Source organism: Neomonachus schauinslandi, chromosome 8 (genome assembly GCF_002201575.2).
Source record: "Neomonachus schauinslandi chromosome 8, ASM220157v2, whole genome shotgun sequence".
Classification (NCBI taxonomy): Eukaryota; Metazoa; Chordata; class Mammalia; order Carnivora; family Phocidae; genus Neomonachus; species Neomonachus schauinslandi.
The window spans coordinates 50,792,073-50,809,027 of NC_058410.1; the positions used below are offsets into that span (position 1 = coordinate 50,792,073).

At 42.1% G+C, this 16,955-nt stretch overlaps 1 protein-coding gene across 1 annotated transcript in view; it reads left to right on the top strand.

Moving 5' to 3' along the window:
- METTL24 (methyltransferase like 24) overlaps positions 1 to 16,955 on the top strand; it is a 96,186-nt gene that overhangs the window by 494 nt on the left and 78,737 nt on the right. Inside the window, exon 2 of the mRNA XM_044917382.1 lies at positions 1 to 199. This exon is cut by the window's left edge and continues 27 nt beyond it. Within this exon, the coding sequence (XP_044773317.1) occupies positions 1 to 199 (199 nt within the window). The remainder of the gene's footprint in view (positions 200 to 16,955) is intronic.

Sequence of the window (16,955 nt, forward strand, 5' to 3'; positions counted from 1 at the left end):
CCCGGCCCGCAGCGCCCCGCCGGGCTCGGCTCCCCGGCCGCCTGGGCCGCACCTGCCGCCCGCGCCCGGCCCGCCCCGCGGCGCCAGCAGGAGGCAGGTGACCTACGTGCGCAGCGGGCGCCGAGCGCCTCCGGAGGGCGGCGGGAGCGGGACGCCGGAGCCGGGCTGCTGCGTCCCGCGCGGGCGTCCCCGCCGGAAGGTCAGTGGCAAACGGTGCAGTCTTGGGCCTGACAGCCGAATCCCCCTCCCCGACGCGCTCAGAGCCCGCCGCTCGGCGCCGCAGGCCGCCCCACTGGGACTTTCAGGGAAGTCTTCCGCTTCTCCCACCTCAGCGGCTGGCATCCTTCAATGCCCAGACGTAATGAAGCGGGACTGAGCCGAGCCCATTCAGTGTTCCACCAGTATCTGCTGAGCGTCCATTGCGTGCCAGGCCCCCTGCTAGGCGCGCATCCCGCCCTGAAGGGCCAAGCCCTGCTCTCAAGGAGCTTACATTTTAGTGAGGAGAGGGTATGAGTGATGGGCAGGGAAAGGAAAAGAAAGGTGTTGGGGTTTTGTTTATATTCTGTGCTTCCCACCGGTTTTCCCCTTGAGGCCCGGACGAAGCGGGCTGGGTAGCCATTGTGAGTGGCCTCTCCACTCTACCTTCATCGCGGTGATGAAGATCCACTCTCCAGCCTAATTTCCCTTGAGTTCCACCGCAGATGTTGGCAGGGTGGCTGGCGCAGAGTGAGAAGCCGAGCCCCAGCACCTCTTGACGGGAAGTGAATGGGAACCTCGAGGACTGAAGTAATAACCTAGGTTTGTCTTACAGCACTCGACAGTGTTGCTCTTCCTACCGCATTAACTTCTTGACTCACACCTCAAGTGAGTGGTTCAAATTTAACCTCTGGTTGGTTGTTAAGCCTCTGGCTTCCTACCCTCCTTTGGAGCTCAGTAATTTACTAGGTACTTGGGGATGAAAAGATTAAGAACTGCAGGTGTGAGCTGGCCTGGGCCTCATGACCCATTAACCCTAACTGCATCCTCTAGGGCAACCTCTGTCGGTGGGCTCATCCTTTTTTCTTTTAAACATCTCCTGTCCCCCACGGTGCGCTTCTTGGGGAGAGGAAAAACTCTTCTTTTGACTCTGCTGCTTTCTTTAGCTTCCCAGTCTAACCTACTTTTTGGTATCACACCCCACCATTTCTTCCCCTGCTTTCCTTTCCCCCAAGCCTTGCCTCTGCTGTGCCAGACCACTGCTGTACCCACCCGGCCATCGGTGTTATCTTCCTGGATAAACTCAAATACTTTTTTCTATCTCTGAAACCTCACTTCCCAAGTAAAGTCTTAATCTGGTCTTCCACTCCCTTCTTCATGCTCCTAATGCACTTTCCATGGCACCATGTTAAGCCACCAGCACACCTCTGCCACGGGCTTCCCAGGTCCCACGTGCTGCTTCAGGTGCTGGGGGCACAAAATGAGGTCAAAGTCCGCTGACGGAGGCACTCAGCTTAGGCCTCCAGTAATGTGACCAATGCTGTACTTAAAGTCTTGAACTCTGGCTGAGGGGTCAAAAAAGGCTAACCATGAGGGGACGTTTGACCGAAGACTCAATATTTCTTAAAAGTTCAAGTTCTTTGGTTCTCTCCATGTCCTCAGATGTCCCTTCAACCCTACCCTGTAGTTTTCCTCTCATATCCGCCCTCAGCCTCCGTTGTTTCTGTTGTCACCTGTCCAAGAATCACTCTTAAATCTTGGTCCCCACTTCAGGCCACAGTATCTGTAACTGGAGCCTGTCCTGCAAATGGGAAGGGTTGGAATGCACAGACTCAGAGGGTGACTCGAGGGGAAGTTCACGTCCATCCCCTCTAGGAGCCTGCTGCTGTGATTCAGGCAGTGGTAGAGGTGAAGGTGTGAGGAGTGGTCTGATTCTGGATGTATTTTGAAGATGAGGGAGGGAGGAGAAGTTTTTGTTATCGTTCAGCTTTTGTTTTTTTTGGTGGGGGGCGGCTGGACAGAAATCAGGAGGTTGGTTTTAAATATTTTGAATTTGAGGTATCTTGTAGACATCCAGGTAGAAATGTCAAACAGGCAGTTGGACATATGAGTCTGGGGTTGGAGGAAACATTGAGGCTAAAGATAGAGATGTGGGAGTCATCAGTGTACAAGTGGGACTAAAGCCATGAGACTATAGAGATCAACTAGGGAGTGAGGGTGGCTAATAGAAATGAGCCACCTGGGTCTGAGCCCTGGGGCTCTGTTTTATTAAAACTAAATTAGAGAAAACAAAAGGGAATATATGCCTAGAGTCTAGTATGTTATAAGCACTCAATAATCGTAGCTTTAATGTTCACCCATCTGTCTTGAGTCTTTAGCCTCAGTCGTTCCCCAAATGTTATTTGTTGTAACTTATCTCCATTCCTTTGGTTTATGCTGATTCTCTTACTTGTGTGTGTGTGGGGCCCCATCCTCCTTTCCTATGACTCATGCCCTTTCCATTCTTGAACGTTCAGGTCAGGGGTCATGGCCTGGAAACCTTCCCATATCAGTCCTACTTCCTTCCGTGCTGATCTTTCCCCAATTGGGAATGACAATAGAAATGCGTTCTGATTTGTGAGTTGCTTTGTACATGCTATGACCTGGTAATCCATTTCAGCTTGAATGTTTTGTTCCCGCACTTGTGCCTGATGGAAAGGATTGTATTTCCCAGAGTGACCCCTAGGAAATGTTTACTCCTGAGACACTGATACGTAAAAAAATATAAGAATCTTACCACTTCAGCCTATTATGTGTAACTCTAAATGTCTTCTGTTAAAAATGTATAAGAAAGAACTGAGTTTATTGCTATTTTTAAAATATTGTTTAATTTTGTAGCCTCCTAAGGAAGAATTGTCCCTGGATTTCCTTTCCCCTAGCTATCTCTTTATTTACTTTTTTTTTTTTTAAAGATTTTATTTATTTATTCGACAGAGAGAGAGACAGCGAGAGCAGGAACACAAGCAGGGGGAGTGGGAGAGGGAGAAGCAGGCTTCCCGCCAAGCAGGGAGCCCTATGTGGGGCTTGATCCCAGGACCCTGGGATCATGACCTGAGCTGAAGGCAGACGCTTAACGACTGAGCCACCCAGGCGCCCCTATTTACTTTTTTTCAAGATATACATTCTAACTTCCTCACATTCCTAGATAGTGGGAATCTTGAAATTGTTTCATTTCCCCTTTTTTTTTCAGTTGAATTATAATGTTCCTCAAAACTGAAAAGACCAGTTATCTAATCTGTTCTCCCTCTTCTGGGAACAGAGTTTGAGATCTCTTATCTCCCTGAAGACAAATCTTGTTCCTTTTTTAGCCTCCTATCAAGATGTGAAATGTAAGCTCAATGTGCCATTAAATAATTGATATAATGAAAGTTTGAAAGTTATGTGTTAAAAACCTTGGATCTCATTTTACTTAAAATTTTGTTCGTTGAGAATAGTGGTAAACAATGTGATTTAGGTTCTTGGTCACTTTGTGGAAGGCACCTACCAGATTGGCGAAGGAGAAAAAGTTCCGTTCTATTTTGAGGATGGCGTTTGGGGTGGATGAAAACCTGTATGAAATAATTGGGTTGCTGAGGGTTTCTTGTCAATGTGCTTCCTTTGCAGGTGTTAGAGGCACAAAAATTCAGCAATTATATTGCCACTTTAATCACAGCTTATGCTTCTCTTAAAGAAAATAATCTGTTATAAAAAAGAGAAGTGAAGTGTAGTCCTCATATAATTCTTTCCCGCTTTCTTCCTCCCCTTCTTTCACCCAGCCATGCAAGAACTAGCTCTAAATATTACTTCTTTCACAGCAGAGGTGGTTACCTTAGAGCATTGTGAAATGGGGGCATGATGGATAAATACTGCCTTTTTGCATTAGGACTACCCTGGAACCCATGCATTTTTGTATAGACAGAAGCCTTCCATCAGAGCTCTTAGGCTCCCAAATCTGCATACCACACATGCATAACCATTTCCCTGTCATTTTTTTCCTTTTCCTCCTCTCTTGTTTCTGTTTTTTCTTAGACATATACTGTGATTACATGGGCCAAGTTCTTTGTGGGGAGCATTTGTGGAGGACTAAGATATGGTCTCCATGATTTGTGCTTCCTTTTTTTTTTTTAGATTTTATTTATTTATTTGTGGGGGCAGAGCAAGGGGGAGAGAGAGAATCTCAAGCAGACTCCCTGCTAAGCATGGAGCCCGAGGCAGGGCTCAATCTCAGGACCCTGAGATCATGATCTGAGCCAAAATCAAGAGTCAGACGCTTAAGCGACCCAGGCCCCCCCGATTTATGCTTCTTTATGCAGTCTTGGGTAGATGTTTGTCTTACAGGTTAGCAAACCATGTAAAAGACAGCAGCACAATCTATGGCTCATTTGTATAGGAGAAGCACTCAACACAGGAACCAAGCTTCCCAAAGAAATTTCTTTTCTCTTATCGGAGATATTTTACTTGACATTTAATATGTTGGATAGAAAAGTGACTTCTGAGTCACAGAGCCACAGAAACCAGCAATGTGCTGGTTTGGTTTGTTAGTTACGGATCCTTTGGAACAATGTGTCAGAAGAAAAAAAAAAGCTGTTTCCTCTTCTGCAAAACCATCTGGAAAAATTTGGTCTTTCTTCCTCACTTCTCATCATCTTAGTTTTCTAATTCTGTGATTTTCATCAAGGGGGAAGAGGTAGATGCATAGTCTAGCCCCTTGATAAAGCCAACTGCCTTAAAAGTCCTTATTCTTTACAAAATACTTGCAGGTAGGTTTGAATGGCTTGTAAAATAGGGCCCAGCAGTAGTTTCCAGCTACTTAGATTTTTGCCTTGTACCTGCATTTCTGTCCTTCAGGGAACAACATTAATCAATCCTCTCACACTGTCCTCAGGAGGCAAAGCATTTTCATTTTAAACAAAGTCGTCGAGGGTAATTGAATGAGCTCCCGCAATATGTGGGTGTGAAATAGCAGTTGCTTGGTTTCAGAAAGAAAAGCAGGTTTTGATTAAAACTTTGATGTGTCTGAGACGGGGAATAGGCCTCTGTACTCCTTCCAAACCCCGCAGTTCTCAGAGAGCATTCTGTGGGCAAAGGAACTGCTAATGGAGGCTCCATTGTTTTTCAACAATTGGCAGTGGAGATTTTAGGTTTTTGTGTGCAGTTCGTCCAGTCCATTTTCCAAGGAAAAGAAAACGCTATCAGTTTCCTCGAATTGGATTTCCCTTTTCGTCTGTGAAGAGAATCAGAGTTGTGTAGTTAAACTGGAGACTGTCAAGGGTGGTCGGCATTTGGGTTTTTCCATCTGTGCTGACACCTTTGGAGTCCTCATGCTTCTAAGGAATTTGGCTCTTTATTCTGTGATTCATAGAAAGTAACAGGAGCCTGCTTCATTTTCTGTGAGACACACACAAAAGAAGGAATCTACTAGCACTGATAAACTTCTTTTTTAAAAAAGCAGCCCTTGAGTTCTCTGGAGACCTCACATGGGTCTCTTTGATGGCCTGTGGAGTTTTCTGCTGAGAGAGGATGGGAAATTCTGCTTTGTAAGAAGCATTTTTATCCTGTTCAAATGCTTGAAACAAAATTGAGTTGTAGGAGTCTCACAGAGTAGGACCATATGTAATTTAAACTAATAGCAAGCTGGGTTGTTAGTGGATGGCTCAGGAGGTAGATTTCGTCCATGAAGAATTTTGTTTGAACCATACAGTGTTTTAAATATTTGAACGTAAATGTCATTAGATGGGACGTATAGTGTCCAATGGAATCCAGCTCAGCGCTCTCTCCATTTACTTTGCCTGTCTGATCTCCGAAGGCATTTGAAGTTGCAACCCATTAGCCAGATGTCAAAATTAACAATTGTTTTTCCTAAAAAGTGACAAGTGAGGTCAATGCTGCTAAGCTCGATGGCCCCAGGGCACACAAAAACTAGATGCACAGAAGCCAAAGGCCCTTTTCAGTCATTCCTAGTAAAGAAAGATGAGTTTCTTAAGGCTGGAGTTGGATAATGGGGAGAGTAAGATTGTAGGGGAGTATACTTAGTTAATGTAATGTTCTTTTGGTTGTAAACAAGAAAGAATGAGCTGTGACCTAGCTTAAGCAAAAAAAGCGAAAACAAAAAAAATTAAAGAAATTTATTGGGAAAACTTGAGGACTTCTCACTGAATTGGAGGAAGAGTTAAGTCACCACTCTGTGCAGAGAAGGAGCAGGCCTGCTCAGGAAATCCCAGCTCTCCTTGACCTTCTCCCTAGAGTGCGACCATAACAAGACTCGCCTCCCTCAACTCCAGCTTGATGTCTCTAGATAGTCACCTTGGATCAGCCAGCTCTAGCCACAGCCAGAAACAGAGCCCAGGAGTCCCCTTCCTGTCCCAGAAGCCGTTCTTAGAGAAAGGGGAAACCTTCCCTAAGTTACCCCAAGAAGTCAAGTCCTTGGCATTCCTTAACCATTTAGTATAATTATTGTACAGTTTTGCCCTTAGGGTTTTGTTTTTCTCATATTTTATTCTATTATTTTAACTAGTCCAGTTCAGGGATCTTGAACCTGAGCACCTCGAAACACAGTGTAGGTTTTTTGTTAGTTTGTTTTTTAATATGCTACCATCTGTGTCTCTGTGTGTATTTCTTTATTGGTTAGCTATTCATTTATTGGTTAGCTATATCTCTCTAGATATATTCTTTTTTTTTTCTAAAGATTTTATTTATTTATTTGACAGAGACAGAGACAGTGAGAGCAGGAATACAAGCAGGGGGAGTGGGAGAGGGAGAAGCAGGCTTCCCGCTGAGCAGGGAGCCCGATGCGGGGCTCGATCCCAGGACCCTGGGATCATGACCTGAGCCGAAGGCAGACACTTAACGACTGAGCCACCCAGGCGCCATAGATATATTCTTATAGATAACCTTATTTTCACGTAGCATTTGGCAATAAGTTGGCATCTTCTCCATATTTCTCATTTTTTTAATTCAGTTGGGTACATGCACACAAGATCTTTGTAGATACAATATTTTTCTTTTTATTTAAGTAAGAAGTTATTTGTGAGGACTTTTAGTAGAGAAAGTAAGCGTAATCAGTATGCAGCCCATTATCCCAATTAGGGTTCTTAAGCCAAAGTTAGTCTTAGGTTCTTTGATTTTTTCCTGTCAATGCAAAAAAAAAAAAAAAAAATCTGAAAAATTCTTCAGAGCATCTAAATATTTACAGCCCTGTTTGCAACTGGCTAGCTTGAGATTCTTTAACATACGATTACTTCTGTATTAGGAGTCTCTTGGTTGCAAGCGACAGAAGTCCACTGAAACTGGTTAAAACAGGGATTCATTGGAGGAGTTACCTGGGTAGATCTGAGGAAGAGCTGCAGAAACCAGAAGGGCTCCGGGAACTTGATTATGGACTGAAATGAGCATTGCAGACCTTAATTTTTCCTATGACTCATGACCCCATAGGTAGTGGCTATTTATCATTCTTTTTGACCACACCTTTGAATTTGCCTCCTGTGTTTGAGGAATTCTCCACCTTTCTAAGAAAAAAAGCCAAAAAATAACTTTCTCACTCTTCCTTGCACCTTGAGCGCATTCACGGTATACCTGCATGAGAATTTGGTTGGTACCTTAGAGATTCGAAGAAGTCGGTGGCATAAGGACCACAGAGTGGCATGGTGGCCGAGGTTCTAGAGGAGGTATCCGGTGCCCAGGGTGGTGAAATGAGCCATGGTGTCTGTGCCCAGCAGTGGGCCAGTGTAGTCTACACTGGTGAGTAGGGTGATATTCCTGCCCTTGAGATTCTGTAAGCTAATAAATCTTTAATCAATTCCTTTTCTGCTTAACTAGTCAGAGTGGTTTCTATTGTTTACAACTAAGAACCTTGACAGATCAATAAATTAGAACTGGCAGTTTGGAAGGTTACAACTGTTATTTTCTCTCTTCAATTTTGCTTGGTCTATTTAATTCAGATTTTAGAACATGATGATTGGGGTCCAAGTGAACTATGGGTTGAGGGATCTTTCCCTGACAAGATAATAACATTTAGCTTCAGATACAAAATTACACAGATCTGCTAACTTATCACGAGAGACATCAAGCCCTTTTTCATGGCACCATTTGTCTGGAGTTTCGGGCAGGAGGGGCGAGTTTATGCTGTGATCACAAACAACCTTCACATCTCAGGGCTCATACTACCATCAGTGTGTTTCTTGCTCATGCTGTGTATCCATTGCTGGTGGGCCAGGTTGGGGTGACTCCCAGTGCTGTCGTTGACCTCTCTCTGGATCCCAGGCTGGTAGCACAGTCCCCATCTGGAAACTTGCCAGTCACCTTGGCAGAGGGGTGAGTGCTCTGGAGGGTCTTGCATGGCATTATGAAATATCCTGGCTAGAAGCCACACCCAGCACCCCTGCTCACAATCCAGGGGCCAGAGACCCAGTACGGGAGGACAGAGGCCTGCCATGTGCCCAGAAGTCCGAGAGCTGGAAATGCTGGATGAGCACCACTTCCGGCCACCACAGTATGGTAGCCCTTCAATCACCCGCATCTAAATGGGCATCGTCTAGGTCATGTTTCTCATTTGCCGTTCTGAACGCCTCACTGAATATGCACATTTGACAGTACTGACTAAAGTCCGGGAAGCTCTTTTCAGGGGGCCTGGGTCTAAAATGAAGCAGACATCTGAATTTAGCAGAACAGGGAAATAAAACAAGGCTCGATTTATATCTTACAAACAGTGCTGTGGAGTGTCCTGGAGTTTGTTAAATACAATGATTCTCATTGACATTGTTTATGTTAGATTCTTCGCACAGAGTAGTGATGGGATGATGGTCTGCAGGTCTTTTTTCTTTTTTTTTTCCTGGGGAAAAGGAAAGCAAATTTTGAATAAATAAAGCCATGCCTCTAAATGAGCTGAAGGCCTCTGGGGAGATGACTCAAACTCCATGTTTAAATCCATCTTCATGGAGACCGCTTACTTTTGGTTGGAGCAAGTTGAAAGACTTGTTCTCAGGACCTGGCCCCAAATCAGAGGCAATACTCATGTTGTACAGTGTTTGCTGCTGTGCACAATATGACAGCAAGTGTTTTTAGTTTATTTTTCATCTACTTTGAGTGGAGCACAACAAATCCCTCAAAAATCCTAATTAACGATATGCTCTTTGAGCACAGTGTTAGATCACATGTGGAAGGAGGCCTCATCGTCCAGCAGATTTGGGGGTAGAATATGGGGAAGCCAGTGAAGGTAACACATGAGATCCTTGGAGACCTGTTTATGTGGATTTGCAAATGTCATGAAAATACTTTGTTATGATGCAGACTCACCTGTGACATGGGCTCATCTTTTTTTTTTTTAAAGATTCTATTTATTTATTTGAGAGAGAGAATGAGAGAGAGCACATGAGAGGGGGGAGGGTCAGAGGGAGAAGCAGACTCCCTGCCGAGCAGGGAGCCCGATGCGGGACTCGATCCAGGGACTCCAGGATCATGACCTGAGCCGAAGGCAGTCGCTTAACCAACTGAGCCACCCAGGCGCCCTGGGCTCATCTTTTTATACTTGATGTTAGAAGTTTAAATTCTGCTCCGCTACTCACTGGATGTGGCATACCTGGTCTGAACTTTAGTTTTCTCCTCTGTGAAAAGCAGTGGTGCTTAACCCACAGGGTAGATGTGAAGAGAACACAAGAGCATGTAGGTGACAACACCTAGCCTGTGGGAATAGTTCAGTCAATGAAGATGGTCTCTGTTCAGCCTTGTGTTGCTGGCTGGGAAGCAGGCCCCTGGGCATCAGAAAGCTATAGGCATGTACGTCTGTGGGGTATAAAGCCCAGTATTCATTGGGATATTGAATATTTCTTTTACTCTTGAAATTTTAAATTTAATTTAATTTTTATTAAGTTTTTATTTTCATTCCAGTATTGTTAACATACAGTATTGCATTAGTTTCAGGTGTGTAATATAGTGATTCAACAATTGCATATATTACTCAGTGCTCATCATGATAAGTGTTCTCCTTAATCCTCATCACCCATTTCCCCCATCCTCTCCCCCTTCCTCCCCTCTGGTAACCATCTGTTTGTTCTCTATAGTTAAGCGTCTGTTTCTTGGTTTGTCTCTGTCTCTCTCTTTTTTCTTTGCTCCTTTCTTTTGTTTCTTAAATTCCACATATAAGTGAAATCATATGGTATTTGTCTTTCTCTGACTGACTTATTTCACTTAGCATAATACACTGTAGCTTCGTCCATGTTGTGGCAAATGGCAAGATTTCATTCTTTTTTATGGCAGAGTGATATTCCATTGTATATATGTACCACATCTTCTTTATCCATTCATCTATTGATGGACACTGGGGCTACTTCCATAATTTGGCCATTGTAAATAATACTGCAATAAACATAGGGGTGCATGTATCCCTTTGAGTTAGTGTTTTTGTATTTTTGGGCAAATACACAGAAGTGTGATTACTAGATCATATGGTGGTTCTATTTTTAACTTTTTAAGGAAACTCCACAGTTTTCCACAGTGGCTGCACCAGTTTGCCTTCCCACCAACAGTGTAGGAGGGTTCCTTTTTCTCTACATCTTTGCCAACACTTGTTGTTTCTTCTGTTTTTGACTTTAGCCATTCTGACAGGTGTGAGGTGACATCTCATTGTGGTTTTGATTTGCATTTCTCTGATGATGAGTGATGTTGAGCATCTTTTCATGTGTCTGTTGGCCATCTATGTGTCTTCTTTGGAGAAATGTCTGTTCATGTTTTCTGCCCATTTTTAATTGGATTATTTGTTTTTTGGGGGTGTTGAATTGTATCAGTACTTTTTTTTTTAAAGATTTTATTCATTTGAGAGAGAGAGAGAGCATGAATAGAGGGGCAGAGGGAGAAGGAGAAGCAGAAGCCCCACCAAGCAGGGAGCCCGATGCAAGGCTTGACCCCAAGACCTGAGATTATGACTGGAGCTGAAGGCAGACACCCAACCAACTGAGCCACTGAGGTGCCGCATATCAGTTCTTTATATATTTTGGGTACTAACCCTTTATTGGATATGTCATTTGCAAATATCTTCTCCCATTCAGTAGGTTGTCTTTTTGTTTTGTTGATTGTATCCTTTGCTGTACAGAAGCTTTTTATTTTGATGTAGTCCTAATAGTTTATTTTTGCTTTTGTTTCCCTTGCCTCTGGAACATAGCTAGAAAAATGTTGCTATGGCATTGTCAGAGAAATTGTGCTGTGCTCTCTTCTGGGATTTTTATGGTTTTGGGTCTCACATTTAGGGCCTTGATCCATTTTGAATTTATTTTTGTGTTGTTGTAAGAAAGTGGTCCAGTTTCATTCTTCTGCCTGTTGCTGTCCAGTTTTCCCAACATCATTTGTTGAAGAGATTCTCTTTTCCCATTGCATATTCTTTCCTGCTTTGTCAAAGATTAATTGACCATATAACTATGGGTTTATTTCTGGGTTTTCTATTCTATTTTGTTGATCTATGTGGTGTTTTTGTTGTTGTTGTTCCAGTACATACTGTAGTTGATTACTACAGCTTTGTAAGATAACTTGAAGTCTATAATTGTGATACTTTCAATTTTGTTTTTCTTTTCCAAGGTTGCTTTGGCTATTTGGGATCTTTTGTGTTTCCATACAAATTTTAGGATTGCTTGTTCTAGTTCTGTGAGAAGTGCTGTTGGTAGTTTGATAGAGATTACATTAAATGTGTAGATTACTTTGGGTAGTATAGACATTTTAACAATATTTGTTCTTCCAACCAATGAACATGGAATGTCTTTCCATTTCTTTGTGTCATCTTTAATTTCTTTTCTTTTTTTTAGATTTTATTTTTTACTTGAGAGAGAGAGAGAGAGAGTGAGAGAGAGAATGAGCTGGGGGAGAGGCAGAGGGAGAGGCAGACTTCCTGCTGAGCAGGGAGCCCGATGAAGGGCTCAATCTCAGGACCCTGGGAACATGACTTGAGCCAAAGGCAGATGCTTAACCAACTAAGCTACCCAGGTTCCCCTCATCTTTAATTTCTTTTATCAGTGTTTTATAGTTTTCAGAGTATAGGTCTTTCCCATCTTTGGTATTTATTCCTAGGTGTCTTATTATTTTTGGTGCAAATATAAATGGGATTGTTTTCTTAATTTCTTTTTCTGCTGCTTCATTATTAGTGTAGAGAAATGCAACAGATTTCTGCACATTGATTTTGTATCCTGCGACTTTACTGAATTCATTTATCAGTTCAAGTGGTTTTTGGTAGAGTCTTGTATTTTCTATATATAGTATCATGTCTTCTGCAAATAGTGAAAGTTTTACTTATTCCTTACCAATTTGGATGCCTTTTACTTCTTTTTGTCATCTGATTGCTGTGGCTGGGACTTCCAGTAGTATGTTGAATAAAAGTGAGAGTGGACATCCTTGTCTTGTTTCTGAACTTAGGGGAAAAGTTCTCAGTTTTTCCCATTGAGCATGATGTTTGCTGTGGATTTTTCATATAAGACCTGTATTATATTGAGGAATGTTCCCTATAATCCTACTTTGTTGAGGGTTTTTATCATGAATGGATGTTGTACTTTGTCAAATGCTTTTTCTGCATCTATAGAAATGATCATATGTTTTTATCTTTTCTCTTATTGATGTGATGTATCACATTGATTGATTTGCAAACATTGAACCATGCTTGCATCCCAGGAATAAATCCCACTTGATGGTAGTGAATGGTTTTCTTTAATGTATTGTTGAGTTTGGTTTGCTAGTATTTTGTTGAGGATTTTTGCATGTGTGTTCATCAGAGATACTGGCCTGTAGTTCTCTTTTTTTTGTGGTGTCTTTATCTGTTTTTGGTGTCAGGGTAATGCTGGTCTCATAGAATGGATTTGGAAATTTTCCTTCCTTTTATATTTTTTGGAATCATTTGGGAAGAATAGGTATTAACTCTTCTTTACATGTTTGGTAGAATTCACCTGTGAAGCCATCTGGTCGTGGACTTTTGTTTGTTGGGAGTTTTTGATTACTAATTCAATTCCATTGCTGGTAATTGGTCTGTTCAAATTTTCTATTTCTTCCTGCTTCAGTTTTGATAGGTTCTATGTTTCTAGGAATTTATCCATTTCTTCTAGGTTGTCCAATTTGTTGGTATATAATTTTTCATAATATTCTCTTATAATTGTTTGTATTTCTGTGGTGTTGGTTGCTCTTTCTCCTCCTTCATTAGTGATTTTATTTATTTGAGCCCTCTCTCTCTTTTTTTTTTCTTGATGAATATGGCTAGGGGTTTCTCAATTTTGTTATCTTTTCAAAGGACCAGCTCCTGGCTTCATTGATCTGTTTTACTGGTTTTTGTTTGTTTGTTTTTAGATTCTATACCATTTATTTCTGCTCTTATCTTTATTATTTCCTTCCTTCTGCTGGTTTTGAGTTTTGTTTGTTCTTCTTTTTCTAGCTCCTTTAAAGGTGTAAGGTTAGGTTGATCATTTGAGATTTTTCTGAGGGTTGAAAGTGAGGGGATGGAGAAACATTTATCATGCAAATGGATGTCAAAAGAAAGCCAGGGTAGCAATACTTATATTGGACAAAATAGACTTTGAAACAAAGACTGTAACAAGAGACAAAGAAGGAAACTATATAACAAGGGGGATAATCCAACAAGAAGATATAACAATTGTAAATATTTATGTACCCAACATGGGAGCACCCAAATACATAAAACAACAGTTAATAAAAACCAAAGGAACTAATCGATAGTAATACAATAATAGTAGGGGACTTTAGCACCCCATTTACATCAGTGGACAGATGATCCAAACAGAAAATCAACAAAAAAACTGGCTTTGAATGACACACTGGACCAGATGGATTTAAAGGATATATTCAGAATATTCCTGCCTAAAACAGCAGAATACACGTTCTTTTCAACTATACATGGAACATTCTTCAGAATAGATCACACATTAGGCCACAAAACAAGTCTTAACAAATTCAAAAAGATTGAAGTCATACCATGCATATTTTCTGATCACAACACTATGAAACTGGAAATCAACCATAAGAAAAAATCTGGCAAGACCACAAATATATGGAGGTTAAACAACATGCTACTAAACAACAAATGGATCCAACCAAAAAATCAAAGAAGAAATAAAAAATTACATGGAAACAAATGAAAATGAAAACATAATGGTCCAAAATCTTTGGGATGCAGCAAAAGCAGTTCTAAGAGGGAAGTTTATAGCAATATTCTTGAAATTTAAAGCATATATAATATTCTCAGCCATATATATAGAGAGAGAGCTGGAATATGTATATATTTAAGATCTTAAATAAAAGCTTACAGTAACAGATAAGTTTTTGTTAGAATTTTTATTATTTATTTTATTATTTTATTCTTTTTTTTAAGATTCTTTAAATGTTTAAGTACTCTCTACACCTATCGTGGGGCTCGAACTCATGAACCCTGAGGTCAAGAGTCTCAGGCTCCACCGACTGAAGGGCACTAGGTGCCCTTCTTTTTCTTTTATTCCTGTTTGCGGTCTCATTCCCTGTGAAGGTGGGGCACTCATATGTCTGGCTCACCACTGTGTCCGCCATGACCCTGATAGTACCAGCACATAGTAGGTGCTCAGTAAATACCAGTTGAATGATTTTAATCATTGCAGTGGTAGACCTCTGTGTTTGAGGAACATCTGAATCTTTCAAGAGCTACTCCACAGTCCCTTCCAGGTGTCTGATTTGCGAATCAGGGTATTCCACTACAGACTTGGAACGGAGTACCCAGCATTGACTTTGCTTCAGACATTGGTGACGACAGAACAGAGGTCACAAGCCATATCCAGCCTGTACCTGTTTTTGTATGGCCCATGAGCTAGGAGTGATTCTTATAAATGAACATTTGCAACTGACTTGATGTTAGGATTTAAACCCCAGTGAAGCAAAAAACTATCCCCCAAAATTCCATTCTTCTCATTAGTAGATCTATATGATAAAAAATTGTGCGCAATTGTTATATTTTGAGTTTCATCAGTAAAAATGTTGTGGAAGCTGTGAGTTGTGTAAGACTGATGAATCAGAGACCTGTACCTCTGAAACAAATAATACATTATATGTTAAAAAAAAAAAAAGAAAAAGATAGCAAGAAGGGAAAAATGAAGGGGGGAAATCAGAGGGGAAGACGAACCATTAGAGACTATGACCTCTGAGAAACAAACTGAGGGTTCTAGAGGGGAGGGGTGTGGGGGGATGGATTAGCCTGCTGATGGTATTAAAGAGGGCACGTATTGAATGGAGCACGGGGTGTTATATACAAACAATGAATCATGGAACACTACATCAAAAACTAATGATGTAATGTATGGTGACTAACATAACATAATAAAATTAAATTAAAAAAAAAAGAAGAAATGGGAAGCTGGGAACGTGCGTGCCTGAAAAAAAAAATGTGGAAGTTTGTGTTTTCTCTTGTTATGCAGGTACGCGCTTAATATCCTTGAATCTGCTTCTTGGCTCACAGTCTAAAGTATTTACTATCTGGCTTGTTGCAGGAAACCTTTGCTGACCCCTACTATGGAAGTGGGCTCAGGACCACTTAACTATGACCTCCACATAGGGGTGACCACTGACCTTCATGAGAAGAATGGTCTTGCCTTCCAACAGGGACACTGAGAAAAAAGCTTTGGTCCTCTCTGACCATTCATAGGAATGTCATCATAAAGTCTTCAAGGTCTTTGTTTTAAGGCCATTGCCATGCAGTGAACGTTAAAGTGAGTTAAATCTTGGTGTTTGTTTACTACTGCCAGTGACCCACCTTTTCTAACACGTCTGTTTTGGGCGCAGACTATATTATGACAGTCAGCTGACCCCATCTTTTCCAGTTTCTGGGGTCCTGGCCCTTAATACTTAAGATGGCTTGAGCCATGCGCTATGCGAGGTCCAGCACTTTCCCTGCCCTCCAATGTTCTGGTAACGTCTGAGGCTCACCTTTGTAGGTCACTCTCTCTGAATTCCTGCTCAGTGCTCCACCTCAGGCCACTGCTTTCTCCTCGCTGCTCTGCCCATTTCTTTACTCCCCCAGTGTGACTCCAACACAGGCCTTGCTGAAGGTCTCAGAGCAATAGTGGGAGATACCAATGCAGTTCAAAACAGAAATCGACTTAAAATTGATTACTTACAGTGTTCTTGGCTGTTGAGTATTTCCTACTGGCTGTATTTTCTTCTTAGACTCATGCACCATTGGGCCTGCCTTCTCTTGTCTATACTTCAATTCCTTTCTTCTGTTTTCTTTCTTTCTTTTTTTTTTTTTTTTAAAGATTTTATTTATTTGACAGAGAGAGAGATAGCGAGAGCAGGAACACAAGCAGGGGGAGTGGGAGAGGGAGAAGCAGGCTTCCCGTGGAGCAGGGAGCCCGATGCGGGGCTCGATCCCAAGACCCTGGGATCATGACCTGAGCCGAAGGCAGACTCTTAACAACTGAGCCACCCAGGTGCTCCACCTTTCTTCTGTTTTCAAGGCTTTAAGCCCCCGCTGCCCACTCTATTCTCTTGAGCTTCCAGCAAACAAATTCCAGATACATGTCATTTTCTTACTCAGGCAATTTATCTTCTGTTTTCCTCTCTCCTTCCAGGCCTGGCCTAGAGGTGAATTATGCCACTCTGGTAGGAAGGCAGAATCGGATGTAATCAGCGTTTGTTTTAAAAACTCATCTTTCTCCATCCTCTTCACTGTTTTTTTTTAAAGATTTTAATTTATTTACCTGACAGAGAGAGAGACAGCGAGAGCAGGAACACAAGCAGGGGGAGTGGGAGAAGGAGAAGCAGGCTTCCCGCCCAGCAGGGAGCCCGATGCGGGACCCGATCCCAGCACCCTGGGATCATGACCCGAGCCAAAGGCAGACGCTTAACGACTGAGCCACCCAGGCGCCCCATCCTCTTCACTGTTACACAATCCATATTATGTACTCAGCACAGTGCCTCGGATATAGTAAGCACTCATTACCTGTTGGTTGTTCTTATTATTA